The sequence below is a fragment of the Mixophyes fleayi genome, chromosome 3 (genome assembly GCF_038048845.1).
Source record: "Mixophyes fleayi isolate aMixFle1 chromosome 3, aMixFle1.hap1, whole genome shotgun sequence".
NCBI classification, from domain to species: Eukaryota; Metazoa; Chordata; class Amphibia; order Anura; family Limnodynastidae; genus Mixophyes; species Mixophyes fleayi.
In genome coordinates, this window is record NC_134404.1 from 117,601,076 (window position 1) to 117,616,672 (window position 15,597).

Below are 15,597 nucleotides of genomic sequence, written 5' to 3' on the forward strand. Positions count from 1 at the left end.
AGCAGCACCACTGACCTCAGAAGGACAGAGCACAGGACACAGCACCACTGGACTGAGCACAGCACAGCACAGCACAGCACAGCACGAGATATAGCAGGACAGAGGACCACCTAACACACCCTCCCTCTACCCTGATCAATGCCCGAGTGAAGATGGCGGCGACTAGCGGGGAATTTATAGGATCCGAGTATCGCGAGATCCGACAACAGGATTATGAGTCAGAGCCTCAGTTTCAGATTTGAATTTGGCGCCAATACCCGGATCTGTCTCGGATCGGCAACGTTCGGGTGGGCTCGGATTTCAAAAATCCGAGTGCGCTCATCTTTAATTGAATCAATGTTATTACTAATACTGATGAATACTAAGCTTAGTCTGAAAAATACTGTTACAAATGTTAATATTTCAGAAGTGTTTATTCACTTTTTTAACATATGTCTTTCATTTTATTTTTTAGACATTTTATTTTCTTACACTATGCAAAAACATTATCCTGCACAACTTGTGGTAAGTCTACCAGTGGTTCACCAGGACATGTTTTCAGAGGGGAATCTTCATTTGGAAAATCAATATTATCAAACTTATACTTTCTATGACGTCCTGGTGATGGAGGTGGGCGAGAGATGGTTGGAGTTGGCACTTTTGTAGAATCATCTGTGAGGTAGTAAATCTGTACTGACCCCTTTGTTCTTTTCTCATGTGGTTTGTTATCATTGTTTTCTTCAGATGAAGAGCCGTGTCCTTCAGAGGTATGGTTGCGGTGACCATGATGATCATGTGATTTGTCATGCTGGTTAGTATGGTTCATGTGTTGATGATGATGATGATGATGGTGATGGTGATGATGAGGGTGAGCATGTTTATGATGGTGACCATGGTGGCAGTGGTGATGTCTATGACCTCTGTGCCGGCGACCATGCTTGTGTCTATGACGATCTGGTCCTGCTTCACCGCGTCCTTTGGCATCATGGTTTTTCTTTCTTTGGTCAAACTTTGAGCTTTCTTCTCCGAGACCACACTGTTCATTGCTGTTATCATCATCCTTAAACGATACAACCATATTAATGCAATATTTAGTAAAAAAAAAAATCACATATATAAAATTGTCATAGGTTATCTTATTGTGTTCATTAATTTTTTAATGAAAATAAAATGTTAATTCATTAAGGAAACCCTGGAGGGGATATTAATAGATTATTGTGTGCTTGTGCAGTATTGTAGCTAGTGAGCTGTGTTTTTTTAGGTATTCAAAATATTGTGGCTTTATATGTCTGTGACTGGAAGGAAAAAGTGTAGAAGTCGCTGCTTTGGGTAATAGGGAGTCAAAGGGGTGGAGTATATTAATTTAAGATGCAGTGATGGGACCTATAATTTAAACCTGGGGTGGTTTATGACTATAGTAGATGTATATGGGATTGAGTTTGGGGAGGAGGGGTATTTATTGAATGTGAAAATGAATTATTTAATGCCGGGGATGGTTGTGGGAAATGGTTATATTTATTAAACGTAAATGCTATCTCTTTATTGCTGGGGCTGTTTGGAGAGAGAGCAATAGGTCTAGTTATTAAATGTGAGTAATATTATTTTAATGTTGGGACTGGAGGGAGGCCTAATTATTAAATGTGGGGGCTGTTGATTTAATGCTGGGACTGGTTGGAGTTTTCTAAATTTTCCAAATAGGGCCTCCAACATTCCAGGATCCAGACAATCAGCAACTGATCTAAAGACACCAGCAGTCAGAGTGAGTGAAAGTGACAAGAATGGGTAGGAGAACCGGGACAGTCTGTCAAGTATCCTGAATCTGGTGGGACAGTCCCAAATTTGTGTGATGGTCTCGCTTAGTCAGGAGTTGGTCCAATAACAAGGACAGTTGGGAGGTATGTCCCGCTTCACACTGTAGTGATTGTGAAGGAAGAGTTGAGTGCACCTCAGTAGTGCACATAGTATTGCCTGTGTATCTGGCTAAAATTTGGTTATAATGATTTGAACCATCTTACATCATAAGGTCCCCTTTATCTTAAGTGTCCCCCCCCCCCCACGAATCCTAATCCAGCTCTGGTTAGCAGGAGGAAGCTGATAGCTGCTCCCAGTCCCTGGATAGAACATAGCCTGCAGAGCAACCCGAGGAGATCTAAGTCTCATTAGATCCCTGCTCACTTTACAGGAAGTTCCCAACCTGATGGATGTTATCAGCAACAGAAGCATAGATAGGTACAGTCGGCTGGGGGGTCATAATGTGCCTGGGGGATGTGGCGTGATGTGGCTGGAGAGGGTGTGATAAATGTAATGTTTTATTATAGTGTATGTATCAATGGTATGTTGGCCATGCCCATGTCGCCGGCGCTGCTACGTGGCGAGACACATTTAGTTTCCTACTCATCACCAGAAATGTGTGCTTTAAATGCTAGGGCTGATTTTTAGTCCCAGACTGGCCCTGGTGTAGCCCATGCACACATTTTCCCCACGAGTACTGTTAATGTTAAACACCAAACCATGGATGAACACACACACACACACACACACACACACACAAATAAGGAGAACAGTAAATGATTGACAGTTGCCTCCACTCAGCCCCCAGATGCTTCATTGTATGGTAAAAGAAGACAAAAAAACAGGCAGCTCTATCAACCAGCCCCAGAGCACACACGATTTTCAAACAAACTTGAAATGAATAAAACACATCTTATATACTTCTTTGATCCATTATAGTTCAAATGGGAAATGCAACTCTCTTATCTTCTTTCTTCTTATTTGATTCTAGTGGAAATGGGGGGGGACAATGCAAAACTGAAAAATGTCCATATTAAACAACAATCCAGCTCCCTACGAATGATAACTGCTTAATGATGAAATCCAGGCTAGTCATAATAATTTTTAAACACTGGACACTTGTGATTGGCTGGCAGTGAAGAATCATACCATCCTTTAAATGAGTTAGTGGCTAATTTTTTTATGGGGAGTTTTTTTCTCTTATTTGAACAAAGATGGATCAAGGAAGGAAAACATAAGATTTTATATTTCAGAAACTGGTGAATGAAGATTTTAATTTATATTCAGACTACGACAAATCAAAAAGAACCCTATTTTAATTTATAGTTTGGAAAGTGGTGAATGAGGATTTTGAGGGGTTGTTTTGTCCACATTAATGTATATTGGAAACATTTTTATTAGAGATGAGCGCACTCGGATTTCCTGAATCCGAGCCCACCTGAACGTTGCCGATCTGAGTCGGATCCGAGACAGATCCGGGTATTGGCGCCAAATGAAAACTTGAAACCGAGGCTCAGAGTCATAATCCCGCTGTCGGATCTCGCGATACTCGGATCCTAAAAATTCCCCACTAGTCGCCGACATCTTCACTCGGGCATTGATCAGGGTAGAGGGAGGGTGTGTTAGGTGGTCCTCTGTCCTGGTAGATCTCGTGCTGTGCTGTTTAGTTCTGTGCTGTGCAGTGTTCTGCAGTATCAGTCCAGTGGTGCTGTGTGCTGTGCTCTGTCAATTTTGAGTTCAGTGGTGCTGCTGGGTCCTGTGCTCTGTGCTTCTAAGGGCATAGTTATTTCCCCATTATTCCCAAGTGTTTAAAAAATGTAAAAAAAGTTATAAAAAAAAATACCAAAAAATAATTTAAAAAAAAATTAATTACAACAAAATTTGCAAAACCAATCCTGCAGTATAAGCCCATTGGTACTGCAATATTACCAAGTTCACACATTCTGCAGTATCTTGTGCTACATATAATGGAGACCAAAAATTTGGAGGATAAAGTAGGGAAAGATCAAGACCCACTTCCTCCTAATGCTGAAGCTGCTGCCACTAGTCATGACATAGACGATGAAATGCCATCAACGCCGTCTTCCAAGCCCGATGCCCAATCTCCTAGTACAGGGCATGTAAAATCCCAGGTTCTCAAAAAATAGCAAAAAGAGAAACTTAAAATCATCTGAGGAGAAACGTAAAGCTGGCAATATGCCATTTACGACACGTAGTGGCAAGGAACGGCTTAGGCCCTGGCCCGTGTTCATGACTAGTGGTCCAGCTTCACCCAAGGTTCCTAGCCCTCCTCCTCCTCCCCCCCCCACAAAAAATTGAAGAGAGTTATGCTGTCAGCAACAAAACAGCAAACAACTCTGCCTTCTAAAGAGAAATTATCACAAATCCCCAAGGCGAGTCCAAGGGTGTTGGTGGTTGTCAAGCCTGACCTTCCCATCACTGTACGGGAAGAGGTGGCTCGGGTGGAGGCTATTGATGATGTAGCTGGCGCTGTGGAGGAACTTGATGATGAGGATGGTGATGTGGTTATTGTAAATGAGGCACCAGGGGAGGAAACAGCTGATGTCCATGGGATGAAAAAGCCCATCGTCATGCCTGGTCAGAAGACCAAAAAATGCACCTCTTCGGTCTGGAGTTATTTTTATCCAAATCCAGACAACCAATAAATGGCCATATGTAGCTTATATAAAGCTCAAATAAGCAGGGGTAAGGATCTTGCCCACCTAGGGACATCCTCCCTTATACGTCACCTGAATAACCTTCATAGTTCAGTGGTTAGTTCAGGAACTGGGGCTAGGACCGCCATCGGTACAGGGACACCTAAATCCCGTGGTCCAGTTGGATACACACCAGCAACACCCTCCTCGTCAACTTCCTCCACGATCTCCATCAATTTCAGTCCTGCAGCCCAAGTCAGCAGCCAGACTGAGTCCTCTTCAATACGGGATTCATCCGAGGAATCCTGCAGCGGTATGCCTGCTACTGCCACTGCTGCTGTTGCTGCTGTTAGTCGGTCATCTTCCCAGAGGGGAAGTCGTAAGACCGCTAAGTCTTTCACAAAACAATTGACCATCCAACAGTCGTTTGCCATGACCACAAAATACGATAGTAGTCACCCTATTGCAAAGCGTATAACTGCGGCTGTAACTGCAATGTTGGTGTTAGACGTGCGCCCGGTGTCCGCCATCAGTGGAGTGGGATTTAGAGGGTTGATGGAGGTATTGTGTCCCCGGTACCAAATCCCGTCGAGATTCCACTTCACTAGGCAGGCGATACCAAAAATGTACAGAGAAGTACGATCAAGTGTCCTCAGTGCTCTAAAAAATGCGGTTGTACCCACTGTCCACTTAACCACGGACATGTGGACAAGTGGTTCTGGGCAAACGAAGGACTATATGACTGTGACAGCCCACTGGGTAGATGCATCCCCTCCCGCAGCAACAGCTGCATCAGTAGCAGCATCTACAAAATGGCTGCTCGTGCAAAGGCAGGCAACATTGTGTATTACAGGCTTTAATAAGAGGCACAACGCTGACAACATATTAGAGAAACTGAGGGAAATTATCTCCCAGTGGCTTACCCCACTTAGACTCTCATGGGGATTTGTAGTGTCAGACAATGCCAGTAACATTGTGCGGGCATTAAATATGGGCAATTTCCAGCACGTCCCATGTTTTGCCCACACCATTAATTTGGTGGTGCAGCATTACCTCAAGAGTGACAGGGGTGTGCAGGAGATGCTTGCGGTGGCCCGCAAAATTGCTGGACACTTTCAGCATTCTGCCAGTGCCTACCGCAGGCTCAAGGCACATCAAAAAAGCATGAACCTGCCCTGCCATCACCTCAAACAAGAGGTTGTGACGCGCTGGAACTCCACCCTCTATATGCTGCAGAGGATGGAGGAGCAGCAAAAGGCCATTCAGGCCTACACAGCCACCTACGACATAGGAAAAGGAGTGGGGATGCGCCAGAGTCAAGCGCAGTGGAGACTGATTTCCGTGTTGTGCAAGGTTCTCCAGCCGTTTGAACTTGCCACACGAGAAATCAGTTCCGACACTGCCAGCTTGAGTCAGGTCATTCCCCTGATCAGGCTGTTGCAGAAGCAGCTGGAGAAAGTGAGGGAGGAGCTGGTAAACCATTGCGATTACACCAAGCATGTAGCTCTTGTGGATGTAGCCCTTCGTACGCTTTGCCAGGATCCGAGGGTGGTCACTCTTTTAAAGTCAGAGGAATACATTCTGGCCACCGTGCTCGATCCTCGGTTTAAAGCGTATGTTGTGTCTCGGTTTCCGGCGGACACAAGTCTACAGCGGTGCAAAGACCTGCTGGTCAGGAGATTGTCCTCTGAAGAGGACCGTGACATGCCAACAGCTCCACCCTCATTTTCTTCCACATCTATGGCTGCGAGGAAAAAGCTCAGTTTTCCTAAAAGAGCCGGTGGCGGGGATGCTGATAACATCTGGTCCGAACTGAAGGACCTGCCAACCATTGCAGACATGTCTACTGTCGCTGCATTGGATGCTGTCACAATTGAAAAAATGGTGGAGGATTATTTTGCTGACACCATCCAAATAGACATGTCAGACAGTCCATATTGTTACTGGCAGGAAAAAAAGGCAGTTTGTAAGCCCCTGTACAAACTGGCTCTATTTTACCTGAGTTGTCCCCCCCTCCAGTGTGTACTCGGAAAGAGTTTTTAGTGCAGCGGGGAACCTGGTCAGTGAGCGACGATGGAGGTTTCTTCCTCACAACGTTGAAAAAATGATGTTTATAAAAATGAATGATCAATTCCTCAATGAAGTACAGTACTGCCCTCCAGATAGTACAGAGGGTACTGTGGTTGTGGAGTCCAGCGGGGACGAATTGATAATGTGTGAGGAGGAGGAAGTACACACTGTAGGGGGAGAGGAATCAGAGGTTTCCTCAGTAGAGCCTTTTTAGTTTATATAGGGAAAGATGAATTGTTTTTTTGGTGTGGGGGCCCAAACAAACCAATCATTTCAGCCACAGTTGTTTGGTAGGCCCTGTCGCTGAAATGATTGGTTTGTTAAAGTGTGCATGTCCTATTTCAACAACATAAGGGTGGGTGGGAGGGCCCAAGGACAATTCCATCTTGCAACTCTTTTTTTGGCATTATGTGACCATTCAACAGTCGTTTGCCATGTTCAAAAAGTAAAAGAAAATGTCAACAAATTCAAAAAATTAAATCAAAAGTTGAATGCCCTGTCATTATTTAAAACAAGAGGTATTGACGTGCTAGAATTAGTGTAGTGTTAATATGTTATAAACACTACACTTGGAACTTGGAGGAGCTTTTGTGGCCCCGGTAACAAATTTAGTACCGGGGCCACCCCACTACGCAGTCCAGATACTTGTTTGGTGGAATTCTGACCAGTTGAGGGTGTATTAATTATATTGTGGCCCCGGTATCAAATTAAGTACCGGGGCCACCCCACTACGCAGTCCAGATTTTTTTTTGGGGGAATTCAGAGCCGTGGAGGGTTTTTTATTAATTATATTGTGGTGACCACTCCTCTACGCAGTCCAGGTACATTATTCGGTGCGATTCAGACCAGTTGATGGTTTTCTTATTATATTGTGGTGACCACTCCTCTACGCAGTCCAGGTACATTATTTGGTGCGATTCATACAAGTTCAGGGTTTTTAAATTATATTGTGGTGACCACTCCTCTACGCAGTCCAGGTACATTATTTGGTGCGATTCATACAAGTTCAGGGTTTTTAAATTATATTGTGGTGACCACTCCTCTACGCAGTCCAGGTACATTATTCGGTGCGATTCAGACCAGTTGATGGTTTTCTTATTATATTGTGGGGACCACTCCACTACGCAGTCCAGAAAGATACCTCGTTGCAACGTTTTGGACTAATAACAATATTGTGAGGTGTTCAGAATACACTGTAAATTAGTGGAAATGATTGTTATTGAATGTTATTGAGGTTAATAATAGCGTAGGAGTGAAAATAAGCCCAAAAACTTGATTTTTGAACTTTTTATGCTTTTTTTAAAAAAATCCGAATCCAAAACCTTAAATCCGGACCAAAACCTTTCGGCAGGTGTTTTGCGAAACAAATCCGAACCCAAAACACAAAACACGAGACACCAAAAGTCGCCGGTGCACATCCCTAATTTGTATGTGGGTTTGGGAAACACAAGCAATGTGTTTCCTTAATATTTCACATGCTGTCTCATCACTTATCACTCAGAATCCATACTTCCACTTGAGATCAGTTTTTGCTAGTATTAGATTAAACAGGTTTATTACCGTTGGGTCGTAGATTTCACAGGACACGTCTAAAACCTCCACCTGTTCTATTGAAGTGTATGAATTTCCTTTGCAGAAACCAACTTCCTGTGGGTGAGAAGAAAATACAGAATATATCCAAAAATAAAGTTATAGAGACACCTGGGAAGGAAGATATGAGGCAGAATCTACAAACCTTTTTCTATTTATTTCCTTTGTACTCATACAGTGCCCGTTCGCTGCCTGATGCAATTTAGATGCCATTTACTCTAAAACAAAAGCCTGATGTAAAAATTCCGTATTTATGCCCTTGTGCTGAATTGTACACATCTTGAGATCTGTGCAGGTCGGCACCAGTGGCATATGCACCAGATTTATGCCAGGCACACATCACAGACACTTATGTCCCACGTTCGCCCATGTTTTTATCAATTTATATTATGTGCATCAAACACATTTCCCATTAGGCATCAATAAAACTTTTAAATTCTGCCTAATACAGCTGAAACAAATTACCTAACTTGTGTACGGCAAAAGAAAGGCTTGCTTAGACATGTACAGTCATAAAAAGTGAGGCAGCAGACTTTGTGAAAACCAATACTTGTGTCATTCTCAAAACTTTTGGCCATGACTGTATACAACAAGCAAAATATATGAAAGCACCAATCAGCATCAGCTGTGTAATCGCAAACAGTCAATCACAAGCGATTTGCTAGTGCCAGAGACCATCACCATCATCATCATCCACTATTTGCACCTGTCGGGACTATCTGCAAATAATATGGCTCTCAGGCAGATGTGTCTTTTTCCTGGTCTATATCCTTTCACAATTGTCTAAACATACCCTTACTGTACTCAGCCTACGTTGGAGTTTTCCATCTCCCATCTCTCCAGTCTCCGGACACAGACTGGCGTAAGTGGCAGAAATACGCAAATCTGCAGGAACGCATAAGCATGAACCCTCTTTCTGGGCCTGGGCAGAGCGATCTCACACAACATATGTTATGCAATCTGATGCAGTGCTCACTCTCCATTACTCTACAATGTCTGCTGGTATATCTTCATTAACAACTACTTATCAGACCTAGCACTAGTTCATAGACTGTGGCCTAGGTTTCAGTCACTTTAATCTTTTTATTCACCTCACCCTGTGTTGATTTGACTTTGCAAAGCCAGAACATGAAATTAAGAATGGGAAACATCTGAGAAACATTTTACTTACTGCTTCATTGTCTTTTAAAAAATTGCACTTTGCAAGGTTAACATCAGCCTGTGTTTTCAAACAGTCAGTTTCCTTTATAGTAAATAACAAGAAGTAAGATGCTCCAAACACCCACTGCAAAAAAAACAAAAAGACAAAAGACAAAAATGATATGTAGAATGCAGTTATTGTTATGTCATTTGCTGATGTATTTTATATATCTTGACAATAATGACATTAGAGGTGTATTTGTGTGTGTTTTGTGTTTTCAACATCTGTATTGCATTTCACATTTTCTTAATGCAATTGTTGTATTTATATATTGTTTACTTGCCCTCTTTCTGGGGCACTGTTTAAATTTTATTTTCTTTGTATCCCTAATCTGGAGAATCATTTCAGTGGTTGTATGTTGATGATAGAACCCAGACCCCAGTTACCATGTTCTACCATCATCTTTTTCTCAGAAGGTAGAGAACAAAGGAAAAAGATAGTGATACTGCATTGCAGAGAGGGTGCTTTCTATCCAGTTTATATATTTTTTTTTTTCCATTTTGTTCATATGTGCTGACATATGTTTTCTTAATGTTTTACCATTATTTTCTTTCCTTCATGTTTGTATCTAAAGAACATAAAATGATATGTATATTAGAACTCTCCTCATATTTCTGTGATCTGTATAAAAGAGCCTGTACTTTCTAAGGTCACAAACCCCCTTGTTGACTTCTAATATCCTTATAATTTACAGTAGGGAGCCATATATAACATATTATTTTTGTAATTTTACTGTAGAGTACACTGCACTTGTGAACATATAAAATAATAGGCTACACTGTACTTATGAACATATCACATGTTGCACTGCACTTATGAACATGTAATAGTTTACACTGCACTTTTGAACATGTTACAGGTGACACTGCACTTATGAACAAATAATTGCTTACACTGCACTTATGATCTTATAATAGAAGTTACACTGCCCTTATAAACATATAATAGTTTACACTGCACTTATGAATATATAATAGTTTACACTGCACTTATGAACATGTAACAGGTGACACTGCACTTATGAATACCATCACATATGTGGCTTCTTGTTTGTTTGTTTTAAATTAGAAACAAGGATTCTCTCAGTCTCTTGTAGTTCCCTGATATGGACATATGCCCTTACCTGTGATCTCACTCTTTCTACATTGTTCACTTTAAAATATCTGGTCTCGTTGCCGTCTGCATTGAATTTTTGAACCATGAGATCTGCCTTTTCTTTAAGTTCATCTGTGATGTCTATCACTGTAGGACAGTCTGGACATATCCTGACAATTGTACTGGAAGGAACTGGCAACAAAACAGGGTCATCAAATGTGTAAAATTGTCATAACTGGATACCACTGTATAACAGTAATTGCTGCAGTCCCTCTGGCAACCCACCCCCCCCCCCTCAATCCATCCATTACCCATTATACACATAGGCTACATCCATTCCCATCTGGTTGTACCTGTACTGAGGGTGCAGTTGTAGTTCAACAGTTTCAGTATTCTCCATGGCTTGGCTATGAGAATTATGGCTTTGCATTGACCAGATACCTGTGAAGTAAATAGCATTGTGTTGATAAAAATTTCTCATGATCAGAATACTTTCCTATGGCAGCAGCATTTATATCTATATACTAGATGTATTTAATATATTAAAGGTTTAAATATATTAAAGGCTAAACTTGACAAGTCAGCCATTTTAACCAGAAATATTCTGTATGAGGAAGACATACTTCATGTCTGCACTGCATTACTTGCAATTATTACTGTAATGTAAACATTCATCATATGGCATTATTGCAATGTAGCCCTGTAATGTGCTTGTTACACCGACCTATCCAGAGTAGACGTTGTGCCATCATATAATATAGATTGGCAAGTGTCCATATACACATATAGAATAGGGCTGGGTACAGACTACAGGGTTTCCAGATGATTATCATGCTAATTACACAATAAACAACTGTCCGGCCCGATATCACATTAGTGTGTACACTCCAACGATAAACGATTATCGTTGCATAGCACATCGAATTATTTCATTTGAATTTTAAAGCAGACTGAAAATCTTGCTCAAGCAATGGAACAATGTCGTTCCAATTCTGCAGTGTGTATGAACTCACGAACAGCAGTATGCACAGATCTCTATGGAGTGTGCAGTATCACAATCTTTTCAGCCAATGGTTATGACAGATGAAGAGCACAGATCTGAAGGTAAATCATGTAAAATGTGTATAGATTGTACACAGGAATCGGCATGCTGACTGGCACTCTTTTTCTTCTGTCTGTAAAATCATTAATGATGGCGCATTGGGAGAAATTTTCTGTAGTGTGCACCCAGCCTACGTTAGCAAGATAAGGAATCTGTTTAATAATGGGAGGGGGCAGTACAGCTCTTTAGAGGCTGGTTGACTGTCGCTAGTTTTATAAATGGGGATCCTCCCCTGCAACTTCAGGAATGCAATGGTAAAAATGAGGGCTTGTGAAACTATTTAAAGGTAAATAACCTCTTTAAGGAGCCAAAAGCTTCTGGGGTAAAAAGTAAATAAAAAAGATGAATATATTAATGTTTATCTTAATTCCTATGATCCAATATTGCTGAGTACATGAGGATGGATGTCCAAAATTTCTGGAGGACTAGAGGTTGTAATAACAACAGTGAGCTAAATTCAATCATACTTCTTGTTAAGCTTTCTGTTGTTTTGAAGAGGAAATCAGACACTCACTAAAATGTTCTCTGCCCTCTGTACTTCTCAAACTTGTATTATCAAGTAGTTGTAGTTTCAATTAGCAAAACCATGATGGCTGCTTTGTGGTGAACTAATGAGGGACAGTAACCTCAAATATACATGAATTTACAGAATTTATTTCTGTTTCTGAAATCAGTCCACCCACTGCTATACAAAGGTTATGTGATTAGCTACCGCCTAGTACAGCTGGGTAAAAAAATTGGACACTTATTTTCTTTGTATTCAGATTTCATATTTGGCCACCATCCATCAGTTGGCCTCTGGGTAAAATATATCTCAGTCTGTTATTTTGGTTATAATTTGTATGATCAGTGGTCTAAGTGGAAATTTATAAGCGGCTGTATGGAAAAGTAAGTTAATGGAATTTGACAGTTATACAATGAAGGCAGTTGGAGAAGTGACGGTATTGCATACAACCGTATTCCAGCTTCATTCTCATTTCATTACTTGCCTGTTTATGGAAAGAAATATCATCATTACACTCTTTCCATTTTTTGCCACTCACGACAGAGCATGTTGTCTCAATAACATCAAGATCTAAGTAGTAGATGAAGCCTCCTTTCATTTTCACTGACTGCAATAAGAAAAGAGCAAAATTAACACAGATGGTAGTAGTATCACTGATATGAGAACTAGGACAGCCGAGAATAGACATCTGTTTGTGCTTCTCATAAACAAGACTAAAAACAAAGTGTTCAGAAAATATTTTCAGGATCCATTGACTCTTCATTATGCTGCTGCTTATATAGATGATTAAGTCATTGGGTTACGTGTATATATATATATATATATATATATATATATATATATATATATATATATATATATATATATATATATATATATATATATATACCAACAGACAGATATAAAATGGCGCTCACAACTACAACGTAGTCACAATAATGCAGTATCAAAAGTAGAAAAGTTCCAGATATGTAGAAAGCTCAAGTATGAGCGGCAGCCATGATGACCTGTAGCCAGATGGTTAGTCCGGAAATGGAGACACTGTAACAGAAGACAGGCAAGGCGCCTCAATGTGTATTATCACTTGTATAGTATAGATGAATGTAATATAATGCGTACCATGAGGTATTAGTAGGTCGTCTATTCAGAGAGGGAGAATCCTCCTCATAGGTTGTTCCTCCCAGTGGATCAAATAACGAACAATGCAGAAAACAAAACACAGCATAGAGTAGTATTGTCAAGATGTGCAATCACACCACCTGTGAATATATACACCACCTATGGGGCTTCCTTAGCGTGAGCAAACAACTACGCCCAGGATAAAAACAATTGTAGTATACAGGACACCCGTGTGTTCCAACCATATAGATAAGGTAAAAACTGCGTACCAGATGGTCTCTCCAAAATAGCATGGAATTATTTCTTTAGAGGATCAATTGGGTACTCTCTCTCTCCCAGTAGGGTGCACAGGATCTCTGTTACTGGAACTTTAGGGAGATGTGCAGAATGTATATAAAGATGTACTAAAAAATCCTCTCCAGCCTAACTCAAGTGCAACAAGTCAAATGTTTATTTTATATATTTCAAGATCCTTTATGATGCGCAGGATCTTGAAATATATAAAATAAACATTTGACTTGTTGCACTTGAGTTAGGCTGGAGAGGATTTTTTAGTACATCTTTATATACATTCTGCACATCTCCCTAAAGTTCCAGTAACAGAGATCCTGTGCACCCTACTGGGAGAGAGAGAGTACCCAATTGATCCTCTAAAGAAATAATTCCATGCTATTTTGGAGAGACCATCTGGTACGCAGTTTTTACCTTATCTATATGGTTGGAACACACGGGTGTCCTGTATACTACAATTGTTTTTATCCTGGGCGTAGTTGTTTGCTCACACTAAGGAAGCCCCATAGTTGGTGTATATATTCACAGGTAGTGTGATTGCACAGTTTGACAATACTACTCTATGCTGTGTTTTGTTTTCTGCATTGTTTGTTATTTGATCCACTGGGAGGAACAACCTATGAGGAGGATTCTCCCTAACTGACTAGACGACCTACTAATACCTCATGGTATGCATTATATTACATTCATCTATACTATACAAGTGATAATACACATTGAGGCGCCCTGCCTGTCTTCTGTTACAATATATATATATATATATATATATATATATATATATATATATATATTAGATTTACTTGTAACAAGGTATAGATATGATAAATGAGCTGGTAGTTTTAGCCCTGCATACAGTGAGTCTCTGCACTCCGTACAAGCAGCGCTAGCATCACTAACAAGGTAAGTAGGAATAATGAAACCTTAGCATTGCATGGTGGGTCATAAACAGGTGAGGGAAGATAATTCATTTTGGTTGGAGAATCTCTTAAGCACAAACATGCTGATCAGAAAATAATGTTTTGCAAATCATTTTATGATATTAATTGGGACAAATGAATTATAAAAACAAGCATATTATGTTCTTTAACAAATATAACTTCAACACCGGGTTTCCACATATCATCAAAGTATACATTTATGATGTCAAAGGTCATTTTAGAGTTTGTTCTGTCCTGTGTCTGGTAAAATTTGTTACTAATCAAATTTAAAAGTGCATTTAACCACTTCCTCTGTATTGGTGCATTGTGCAATATTTGTTTTCTTACTGAAACTACAGGTTTATTGATTTCTTTTGGTTGTTATTTTATATGCTTGACAGGTTTTTTTGCATTTTAAAAGTATAATAAAAATTGTGAACAAATTCCTTCACTTGTATCTTTTAATATACAGGAAACTCATCCACTACAAGAAAAAGGTGCATAGCATAAATGGAATTAGATTGATAAATAAACCACTTAATTTTTTATCAGTTTTATTTATATTGTGTTTACAAAACTACCACCTAAAAAAGTTCAAAAAAGCAATCTTCTGTCTACTTATTTCTGTTATTATTCTTTTATAACATATTATTAACTTGTCAGTATGAGATATTGAAATACAATGACACTTTATTTGCTATTGCTTCAATGCAATAATAGAGTCACTCACCTCTTGCTGAAATACTGACTTAATTCGGACCGGCTTTAGCACAAATCCCTCATCTCGGTCTTCATTTATCAAGTCCACTGCCAAGTCAGGCAGTACCTGAGTAGCATTGCAGTCTAGAGGGATTACACTGGGTAATACTGGGCTTCTGGCAGAACATAGTGACACTAATAAGCATAAGGCTAGTGCACAAATCTGCTCCATTTTGATGGATCAGTTGAAATGGTTTTCTTGACTCGATCCTTTAGCTTCCTTTAAAAAATCCTTTAAAGCATCATATTATATAGTCCTTAATTATGGACCCTTGCTTTTCTCCTTGACCTCATTGTTGCAGAACTACAAATAAAAGGTAAATGATTATAAGGTGGTCTGATATGTGCAGGTAGCAGGTCGTAGGTCATTGTACCGGATGTCCATTTTATTATCTATGGCAATCTGACTTCCTCAACTCAATTCTTCTTATCTATCTTTTAAGCAACTGTCAACAAGGGGATGACGTTAAACACTGAATAAATAATCAAAGGTATAAGATTTCCTTTATCCATATTAAAAG

At 40.1% G+C, this 15,597-nt stretch overlaps 1 protein-coding gene across 1 annotated transcript; it reads right to left on the reverse strand.

Moving 5' to 3' along the window:
- Positions 1–394: 394 nt before the first annotated feature.
- LOC142143938 (fetuin-B-like) lies at positions 395–15,360 on the reverse strand. Its single transcript, XM_075202227.1, has 7 exons — positions 15,048–15,360; positions 12,475–12,597; positions 10,737–10,824; positions 10,412–10,575; positions 9,259–9,372; positions 8,058–8,144; positions 395–1,039 (listed from the first exon to the last, which is right to left on the reverse strand). The coding sequence occupies exons 1-7, from the start codon at positions 15,246–15,248 to the stop codon at positions 473–475; spliced, it is 1,344 nt and encodes a 447-aa protein (XP_075058328.1). The 5' UTR covers positions 15,249–15,360; the 3' UTR covers positions 395–472.
- Between the last annotated feature and the right edge of the window lie 237 nt (positions 15,361–15,597).

Excerpts from the sequence above, each read along its gene's own strand:
- LOC142143938 (XM_075202227.1), bottom strand. The coding sequence starts at position 15,248 with ATGGAGCAGATTTGTGCACTAGCCTTATGCTTATTAGTGTCACTATGT. Across the intron at positions 9,373-10,411 it reads TAGAAAGAGTGAGATCACAG|TGGGTGTTTGGAGCATCTTA; the intron begins GTAAGGGCATAT and ends TTTTTTTTGCAG. Across the intron at positions 8,145-9,258 it reads TTTTAAAAGACAATGAAGCA|GAAGTTGGTTTCTGCAAAGG; the intron begins GTAAGTAAAATG and ends TCTCACCCACAG.